Source organism: Equus quagga, chromosome 5, assembly GCF_021613505.1.
Source record: "Equus quagga isolate Etosha38 chromosome 5, UCLA_HA_Equagga_1.0, whole genome shotgun sequence".
Lineage (NCBI taxonomy): Eukaryota > Metazoa > Chordata > Mammalia > Perissodactyla > Equidae > Equus > Equus quagga.
This window is the reverse complement of record NC_060271.1, coordinates 116,807,405-116,817,962: the sequence shown is the minus strand read 5'-3', so window position 1 is coordinate 116,817,962 and position 10,558 is coordinate 116,807,405. Positions and strand designations below refer to the sequence as shown.

Here is a 10,558-nt window from a genome sequence, read left to right as displayed (position 1 = left end):
TCTAATGAGGGAGGAAGGAGGGAATTGAAGAAGGAACAGAAGGGAGAGATTAAAGGAGGGAGGGAGAGGGAGAAGAGAGTTAGTTAGTCAATCACTTAGTTAGCTAGTTAGTTTTGACAGTGGGGAAAAGTTCTGGGTTCAGAGGAAGTTTAAGAACCACTGGTCTATGGATCATTTCTGATTGGAATGGGGGGACAGAAGCCTCCCTTTGTGCAGGCGGAGGAAATTCTTTCCATAAGTAATTGATGTTGGGAGAAGCAACCTTTTTTGTTGTTGTTGTTGTTTTCCCAGGTCAAAATATTTTGCACTTGAATTGGCCATTATCTTTCCCTTTTCCTACCTTTTCCTGCTTCAAAGCAAATGGAAATTTTTCTCTTTATTTCTTAGATCAAGTCTTATGGAACTGTGTTTGCCTGAATCACAGGATATGATTACTTCTTCCTTCTCCTCCATTTTTGTGGCTCAGGAGCCTGCTCTACCCTGTTGTGACTGTAAGAAGGCAAAACATTCTACTGACCACAGCATCTCTTCTGGATCATCATGCAACAACTCCAGGCTGTCTCACCGTTCTGTTTTTTCTGAAAGAACAACCTGGCAATTCCGGAGACATAGTTTACCTATTTTCCCCCAAAAGCAACCTTCTGTGTTCAGGAACCTAGGCACATCCCTGCCTCCTTTTCAACTCTCAGAGCTTGAGAAGTCAAAACTATCTCAGAATTTGGCAACTCTTTCACTCTTAAGACCTCAAAGCTCTTTTATCAACTCTGTTTTTGAATCCCCAGATCTCTGCAAACAACAAGGGAAAACAAAAGATGAGAGAAGGAGCAAGAGTCATTTGACATCAGATCATGGGCCAAATTCTATTTTCAAGGAGAGACCGCAGTTCCCAGAGAGGGCTCCAATCCAGCTCTCTCCTTTGGCTAGGTTGGAGTTAGAGGGACATATGGCTTGGAAGGTTTGTACTTTGCAGGAACAAACAGTTCCTCCGCCTGTGAGGGAATCATGGGCAATGCTGAATTATTTAATTGAGGTACAAGGAAGAGTCCCTGAACCAGAGAAACCCCAAATCCAGTTATCTATGCCCATTCATCAACGCACTGAGCAAAATATCAACAATAAATCCCCAGGCTTTCCATCATTTCAGCTTCATGTGGACACTGGAGTGGAATCTGGATTAAATAGAACAGAAACAAAAATTTCACAGTCAGTTAACCCAGGTAAGCAGTCACAACCTGGGGATGGCCCCCAAATCCTTGGATCCAGGCCCTCAGTTACACCAATGGGCACTCCACCTCCCAAAAGTTTAGGAGTTGACAAAATTCAAAAGGAAACCACTTTACTGCAAAAGGACCCAAAACATGTGCTAGAGCTTAGTATAGAGCAGAGGGTCATAGGTCTTCCAGAAAAAAGGGTACAGCAGCATAAGACCCAAGTGACTAATGTGGAATTAACCCCAAGGGTACCATATCAAGTCACAGATAGCATAAAAATAACTCCATTGGCATTACTTCAAGTCATGGATTCAATGGGGATGATCCCAGAATCACATACAGAAGTGATAGAATCTATAGGTTTGTTCCCATGGTCACCAAATGAAGTTGTGAAACCAATGGAAGCCATGGAAACAGTGAGTGTAAGCCCCAAACCACCAAATCAAGTTATTGAATCAGTGGAGGTAACCCCAAGACCTCAGCATCAAATTATGAAATCAAAGAAGATGACCTCAAGATCACCGAATCAAGTCACAGATAATGTGAAGGTAACTCCTGTGGGATTACTTCAAGTCATGGATTCTATGGGGATGATTAAAAAATCACATCCACACATCACAGAGTCAGTGGGAATGACCCCAAGGCCACAATCTCAAGTCATGGAGTCAGTGAAAATGAAGACATTGTTGGGCCATCAAGTCATACAACGAGAAAAGATGAGTCCAAGGCCACAACGTGCAGTCATGGAAACTATAACACCAGGGCCACAGCACAAAGTTATGCAATCAGCGGGCACAACCTCAAGGCCACAAAGTCAAGTCATAGATCCACTGAAGATTACTCCAGGGCCAATAAGCCAAAACACAAAATCATTGGAAATTATCTCCAGGCCATTGCATCAAGTCATGGATTACATGAAAGTAACTCCAGTGGCACTATTACAAACCATGGATTGCATGGGAATAATTCCACCAGCACATGTTATAGAATCTGGGGGTTTGATCCAAAATGCACAGTCTCAAATTGCAAATTTAACCCCAAGGGCAACTCAACCAGATGGTTTGACTTCTTCTAGCTTTCCAACTACTACTGGTCCACTTGGAGTTGTAGAATCTGTGGGCTTACTGCCAAAGACATCATCTAAAGTCATGGAATCAGTAGGGACGATTCCAACGCCATCACATAAATCCATACATTCTCTAAAGGTAATCCCAATATCAGTGGAGTTACCCATGGGAATGACCACAGCACCACAGTCACAAGTTGTAGAAACTCAAGATTTGACCCCAAGGCCAATATCTCAAGTCAAAGAATCTCTGGAGTTGTCAACTCCTGGGTCATGGATTCAAATGCTAGGCTCTGTAGGGATGACTCCACAACCACATCATCAAGGCACAGAATCTATGGCATTAACCCCAGGGCCACCTCATCAAGTCATGGAATCTTCAAGGTTGACCTCATGGCATCAAACCCTGGAATATTCAGAGATGAGCCCAAGGCAAAGCCATCAAGTTATAGAAACTATGGGATTGACCTCTGACACATGGCTACAAATGAAGAAATCTGCAGAGTCCACACAGTCAAATCATCAAATGATGGAATCTTTAGGGACAATCCCACAGTCAATGGGTCAAGGTACAGAATATATGGGAATGAGCCAAAAGCCACTGCATCGAGTCAAAGAATCTGCAGTAATGACTACTACATCACTGCTTCAAGGTGTGAAACATATGGGGGCGAAGCCAATGCCACAACTTAAAGTTACGGATTCTATGAAGTTATCCCCAAGACTGCAAAATGCAAAATCTGAGAAACTGACCTTGGGACCAGAGTTGCAAAGTACAAAATCTGTAGATATAATCACAGGTTCAGTCTCACAAATGGTAAAATGTGGACAGCTGATCCCAACTGTGAACTCAATAGAACTGGCCCCAGAACTCCAACTGCAGAGTATAAAGTCTAATGAGTTGGCCCCCACACCACGGCTGCAAAGTGGGAAATCTGTGCAACCAGCCCCAGGGGCTCAGCTTCAAGGTATGAAATCTGTCCAATTAACCCTAGGACCACAACAGCAAAGTGAAAAATCTGCTGATTTAGCCCCAGCGTCACAGTTGCACAGTAAGAAATCTATAGATTTGACTCCTAGTTCACGGTTTCAAGGTATGGAATATGTTCGTTTGGCCCCACCACCAGAGTTGCCATGTATAAAAACTGTGGAGTTGAACCTAAGACCCCTACAGGAAGATATGAAATCTGTGGAGTTGGCCCCAAAGCCATGTTTACAAGATAAAAGATCTGAGGAGATAGCCCCAGTAGTACTACTTAAAGATGCGAAAACTCTCCAAATAGCAGAATGTAGGAGGTTAATCCCTGAGACACAAGCAGAAGGTATAGAATATAAGGAGCCAATCCCAGGGGCACACATTCAAGCAGTAAAATCTGTAGAGTTGAACCCCAAATCAAATCATCAAAGCACAAAACCTGAAGGATTGACCGCATGGCATCAAGCTTCAGAATCTTTAGGGATGATCTCAGAGGCAGGATATCAAGAAGCAGAAGCAAAGTTGACCTCTGACACTTGTCACCACGTGAAAGAATCTATGGGGTGGATACAACCATCTTTAGGAAATACCCCAGGGCCATTAAGCCAAGCTTCACAATCTCTGCAGATGAACTCAATGTCATCCCAAGGTACTCTTGAGACAATGCTCCAAACTGTAAAAGCCTTGGGGAAAACTCCAGTGTCACAACACAAAATACAAGAACCTCTGGAATTGGTACCAGGATCAGAGTGGCAAGGTATGAAATCAGAGGTGTTGACTCCAGAGTCCCAAGATATGAAGTCTGTTCATCTGAAGCTAGGACCGTATTCAGACATTGTGAACCATGAGGAGTTGATCTCAGAACCACAATTTCAAAGTGTGAAATCTGTGCCATTGACCTCAAAACCACAGCCCAGAAGTGTAAAATCTGAGGAGTTGACTCTAGGGCCGTTAACGCATGATAATAAATTTGTGAATTTAACTGCACCACTGGAAGAATCTAGGAGGTTAATTCCTGAGACACCGTTACTACACATTGAATCAAGGAAACTGACCATGGAACCATATTTACAAGTAATGAAATCTGTGGGTCTAACTTCCAGACCAAGGCATCAAGGCACAGCACCCGCAGAGTTAGCTTCTGAGATTTGGCCACAAGAGGAGGAATCTGTGAAGCTGATCCCACAGCAAGTCATGGAAACTTCTGGGATGATGGCTAGGCCACATTTTCAAAAGTTTTTAGACATGACTCCAGAGCTAGGCTACCAAGACATGGAAACTGTGAGGCCAACTTCAGAAGATTTGCTCCAAGTGGTATTAACACAAAAACCAACAGGTCAAGTTATAGAATCAGAAAGAATGACTTTAAGGCCCCATCTTCAAGTTACTGAGTTGTCAGAGATACCCCTAATGTCAGAATATGAAAACACAGAAACTGTGGGGTTGGCATTGTTTCAAGCTAAAAACATCCAGGAGGCAATGCCAGTACGACCATATTTGGAAAAAGAAGCTCTGGAGTTGACTTTAGGACCAAGGATGCAATGTGAGAAATCAGAGCTACTACCGCAAAATTTGAAATCTGTGAAGTTAACCTCTGAGTCATCCCCATTAGTGGTAGGACCTAAACAGTTTATTACAGGACCAAAACCACGTACTGCGGAGTTGACCTCAGAGCCACAGCTCTGGGGAGTAAAGTCCAGGCAGTTGGACCCAGAGCCACAATTAAAAGATGTGAACTATGTTAATTTAATTCAACAGTCAACTACTACTGGAGTGGTAGAATCTGAGAAGCTGATACAAGAGCCAGCGCCACAAAGTATAATATCAGAGGAATTGGCTAAGGGAGCACAGCTCCAAGGTGTGAAATTGACCCTAGGGCCACAGCTGCAAAGTATCAGATTTCCCAAGTTATCTCCAGGGCCACTTCTTCAAGGAGAAAAACCTGCAGATTTAATCTCAGAGTCCCCACATGAATTGACCCCAGGTTTCCCAATGCAAGAAATCAAATTGTCAGATTTTACTCCAGGGCCAAAGCATCAAAGTATTATATCTGCACAGTTGACTCCAGAACCACAACCTCAAGGTATGACATTTGTGGAACTAAACTCAGGACCATGCTTGCAGGATGTCAGATTTTCTGATTTGACCCCAGAACCAAAGCATCAAGATTTCAAACATGTGCAGTTTATACAAGGAACACACCTTCAAGATACAAAGTCTGTAGGGTTTGTAACAGAGTCATCTTTGCAGGTAAGCCAAGGGCTCCCAGTTGAAAATATGAAAGCTATTTTGTCTATAGACGGATCACAGTTTCACAGTGTGAAATCCGTGAAATTGACCTCAGAATTACAATTTCAAGGTATGAAATCTGAGGAACTGAAGCTAGGACCAACACAGCAAGATGTCAAATATTCTGAATTGACTTCAGGGCCAAAGCTTCAAGGTGTCAAATTTGGGGAACAAACCCCAGGATCAATGTTTTATGGTCTAAATTCTGTGGAGATGACTCCAGAGTTAGGGCTTCAAGATTCTGAATTAGCAAAGATGTCTCCAGAGCTTCAAGTCAGGAAACAGGTGGGGCTTAACCCAGGGCCATGGCTAGAAGATGTAAAATTTTGTGATCTGACATCAGGAACTCAACCTCAAGGTGTGACATCCTCAGAGTTAAACTCAGGGCCACAACTACAATGTGTGAAATTTTTTGAGTTGACCCCAGAGCTAAAGACGCAAGGAGGAAGATCTAGGAAGTTGACCCCAGGACCTGAGCAACAAGGGGTTAAGCCTGAGATGTTAGTACCAGAGCCAGTGTTTCAAGGTATGAAATGTGTAGCAGTAGACAAAATGTCAAGCCTCAAAGGGGACATTTCTTCTAAATTAGTCTCAGAGCTACAAACACCATTTATAAAATCTATGACTATGACTTCTAGGCTACAGGTGCCAAGTGTTAATGATTCTGAGTTGACCAGAAGACTACAGTTACAAGATATAAAATTTTCTGAATTGGTCCAGGGACCACAGTTGCAAGATGTAAAACCTGTGGAGCGGATCCCGACCTCAAAGCTTCAAGGTTTAAAATCCGAGGTGCTAACCCAAGAACTACAGCTGGAAGATATGAAATCTGTGGAGATAACCCCAGGGCCAAAGTTGGGAGGTATGAAATCTATACAGTTAACACCAAAGCCACAACTAGGAGATGTCAAATCTATGGTGTTAACCCCTGGGCCACAGAAGAGAGGTGTGAAAGTGGTGGAGCTGACCCCAGGCTCAAAAGTTCAAGGTTTAAAATCTGAGTTGTTGACCTCAGAGTTAGAGATAGAAGATGTGAAATCTGTGGCCTCAACTCCAAGACAATGTCTAAGAGGTATGAAATCTGTGTTGCTAACTCCAAGTCCACAGATGGAAGATGACAAATCTGTGGAGATAACCTCAGGGCCACAGATAGAAGACATCAAATCTGTGAAAATCACCCCAGATTCCAAGCTTCAAGGTGTTAAGTCTGTTGAATTGACTCTCCATTCAAGAATTCAAGAATTCAAAACTGTGGAGTTGGTCCCAAGAACACAAGTGCAAGATGTGAAAGCTGTGGAATTGAAACTTGGGCCAAAGGTGCAAGGTGAAAATTCTGTGCCTTTTGCACCTAAGTCATTGCTCCAAAGGCCTCAACTGCAAGGTGTGAAACCTGAGGAACTGACTTCAGAGCCACAAATGCAAGATATGAAATTTGTGGAGGTTACCCCCTGTGTAAAGCTTCAAAGCTTAAAATCGGTAGAGCAGACTCCAGATCCAGAGCTGCAATCTTTGGATTGTGAATCTGTGAAGTTGACCCCAAGGCCAAACAAGCAGGTAGCTAAATCTGTAAATGTAACCAGAAGACAAAAATTTCAAGGAGCAAAATTTGTGGATTTAGCCTCAAGGCAACATTTTCAAGGGATGGCACTTGTGAATTTAACTCCTGGACCAGAACAGGATGGTGAGATATCTGTAATCTCACCAGAGCAGCAATGTGTGAATTCACAGCAATTGAGGAGAGGGTCTAGGTCAGAAGATGCGATGTCTTTGGGGTTAATTCCAGACTTAAAATCTAAAGGTGAGAAATTAGTAGACCTCAACTTTGAGTTACACTCAAAAGGTATGAAATCATTTGAATTGACTCCAGAATCAAATATTCAAGGTATAATACCTAAGGAGTTCAAACTTAAATCACAGTTGCAAAGCATAAAATCCCCCAAGTTGACCCCAGGCCCACTGTTGCACCCAGTGAAAACCTCAGAGTCAACTTCAGAGCCACAGCTTCAAGGTGTGAAAACCGTTGAGTTAAAACAAGAGCCACAGCTTGAAAGTATGAGATGTGTTCAGTGGATACCAGGACCTAACTTCCAGGATGTGAACTCTGTAAGGTTAAATCTTGGGTCACAATCTCAAAGTGTCAAATCTGCAGAGTTGAAATCTTTGATACAGTTAAGAAATGTGAAGTCATCTGAGTTGACTCTAGGGCCAAAAATTCAAGGTGCAACATATATGGAGTTCAACCTTGGGTCACAGTTGCAGAGTGTGAAAACCCCTGAGTTGCCCCCAGGATCACAGCCACAAAAAGGGAAATTGTTGGTGTCAACCTCAGAGCCACAGCTTCAAGGTGTGAAAACTGTGGAGTTAAACCAAGAGCCACAGCTTAGAAGTATGAAATCTGTTCAGTGGATACCTGTACCAGAGTTTCAAGGCATAAAATCTCTGCTAAATCTTGGGTTACAATCTCAGTGTGTCAAACCAGCAGAACTGAAACCTTTGATACAGTTAAGAGATGTGAAGTCATCCACACTGACCCCAAGGCCAAAGCTCCAAGGTATACCCCAGGAACATCAGCCGCAAAATTTTGATTTGAAACCTTGTCTTCAGGTTAGAAGTATAAAATCACGTGACCTGACTTCGAGGTCTAAGCTCTGTGATATAAAATCTCTGTTATCCAAATCTAGGCTTCACTTGCATGCTGGGAAATCTCCTAAGTTGACCCCAGGACCACAGCTTCAAGTGAAACCCTTACAGTCTTTCCCAGGAACACAGCTTCAAGGTGCGAAGTCTCCAGTGCTTACCCAAGAACCACAGCTTCCTGAGGTGAAATTTGGGGTATTAAGCCAAGGGTCACAATTACAATGTGATAAAAGTATAGAGTTGAATTCCCCACTACACTTGAAAAGTATGATGTCATCTGAGTTGACTCTTCAGACAAAGCTTCAAGGTATGAAATCTGAGGATTTCAACTCTAAGCCACAGGTGCAAGGTCTAAAATCTTCTAAGTTGCCACCTGAGATGAAGTCCCAAGATATGAAATTTACTGAGTTAAACAACAGCTCACCGTTGCAAGGTATAACATTTTCTAAATTGACTGTAGGGACAAAGATTCGAGGTGTCAAATCTACAGATTTCAACTCTGGGCCATTGTTTCAAGGTATCAAATCTTCTGAAGGGACCTCAAAGACAAAGCTTCAATATGTAAAACATAATGAATTGAGCCCCAGTCCCCAGTTGCAAGGTGTGAAATCTTCTGAGTCGATACTGGGGACAAAGTTTCAAAAAGTGAAACCAGTGGAATTCAAGTCAGGCCTACAGTTGCAAGATATGAAGTCTTCTAGCTTGATCATGGGTATAAAGCTTCAAGATGAAAAATCTATGAATTCCAGGTCTGGACCACACATTCAGAGTGTGAAATCTTCTAAAGTGATCTCAGGGGAAAAGCTTCAAGGTGTGAAATCTGTAGAATTGAAATCTGGTCCAAAGTTACAAGGTGAGAAATCTTCCAATTTGAACCTAGGGAGGAAGTTTTCAGGTGTGAAATCTGTAGAGTTGGACTCAGGCCCACAGTTACAAGATATGAAGTGTTCTGAGCTGATCATGGGTATAAAGCTTCAAGACGTAAAATCTATGGGGTGCAGTTCTAGACCACACTTTCAAGGTATAAAATCTTCTGAGGTGATCCCAGGGACAAAGCTTCGACAAGTGAAATCAGTGTTCAACGCTGGACCACAAATACAAAGTAAAAAATCTTCTGAGTTGACTCAAGAGACAAAGCTTCAAGATGTGAAATCCTTAGGGTTCAACCATGGTGCAAAGTTACAAGGTGGGAAATCTTCTGATTTAACCCAGGGGAGGAAGCTTCAGGGAGTGAAATGTGTGGAGTTCAACCCTGAACCACAGAGACAAGGTGAGAAATCTGACTTGACACTAAAGTGGAGGCCTCAAGATTTGAAATCTGTGGAATTAAAGCCTGTTCTACAGTTACAAGGTGTGACATCTGCTGAGTTAACACCAGAGACAAAACTTCAAAGCAGAGAATCTGTGAAGTCCATCACCACACCAATGTGGCAAGATATGAAATCTTCTGAGTTGACTCTAGGTACAAAGGTACAAGATGTGAAATCTTCAGGGTTCAACTCAGCCCCACAGTTACAAGATAGGAAACTGTCTATGTTGACACAAGGGGCACACCTTCAAGGTGTGAAATCTATGGAATTCAACCCTGGGGCAAACGTGCAAAGTGCAAAATCTTCTGAGTTGTGCCTAGGAACAAGGCTTCAAGGTATGCAGTTCAATACTGGACCACAGTTGCAAGAGATGAAATCTGAGTTGAGCATGGAGATGAAGCTTCCAGATGAGCAATTTCTGGAATTCAACCAGGAACCTAAATTGAAAGGTGGGAAATCCTCTGAGCTGAATCCAGGGCCACTGCATGAGTGTACAAATTTTATGGCATTCAACACTGGGCCAGAATTGCAAGGTGTAAAATCTTCTGAGTTGAATCCTGGGCCAGAGTGTCAAGGTATAAAATCTAAGGTGTTCTGCCTTGGGCCACATTTCCAAGGTGTGAATTCTTCTGCATTCATTTCAGAACCAAAACTTCAGTGTGTAAATTCCATTGGATGTAACCCTGGGCCACATTTGCAAGGTGTTAACTCTTCTGAATCAACTTCAGTTTCAAAACTTCAAGAAAGGAAGTCTTGTGAGTTGAATCCAGGGACAGAGATTCAAAATGAGACATGTATAGTGTTCAACCCTAGACCACACTGGCAATGTCTGAAATCTGAATTGATTCCAGGGTCAAAGTTTCTAGGTGTAGCACCTCTGGAATGTAACCTTGGGCCACAGATACAGAGTGTAAATTCTTCAGAGTTGAATACAGAGACAAAATTACAGTGTATAAATTCTATGAAATACAAACATGGACCACGCTTGCAAGTAAAATCCTTTGAGTTGACTTCAGGGACAAAATGTCAAGATATGGGCTCTGAGGTGAATCCAGGGACAGAGATTCAA

General features: G+C 42.6%; 2 protein-coding genes across 2 annotated transcripts in view; both read left to right on the top strand.

The window, feature by feature from the left end:
* Positions 1-391: 391 nt before the first annotated feature.
* LOC124239689 (uncharacterized) lies at positions 392-2,751 on the top strand. Its single transcript, XM_046661849.1, has 2 exons — positions 392-2,270; positions 2,417-2,751. The coding sequence occupies exons 1-2, from the start codon at positions 398-400 to the stop codon at positions 2,749-2,751; spliced, it is 2,208 nt and encodes a 735-aa protein (XP_046517805.1). The 5' UTR covers positions 392-397.
* Positions 2,752-3,091: 340 nt separating this feature from the next.
* The window catches only part of C5H2orf16 (chromosome 5 C2orf16 homolog), a 14,499-nt gene continuing 7,032 nt past the window's right edge, over positions 3,092-10,558 (top strand). Inside the window, exon 1 of the mRNA XM_046661848.1 lies at positions 3,092-10,480. Coding sequence (XP_046517804.1) covers positions 3,092-10,480 — 7,389 coding nt within the window. The remainder of the gene's footprint in view (positions 10,481-10,558) is intronic.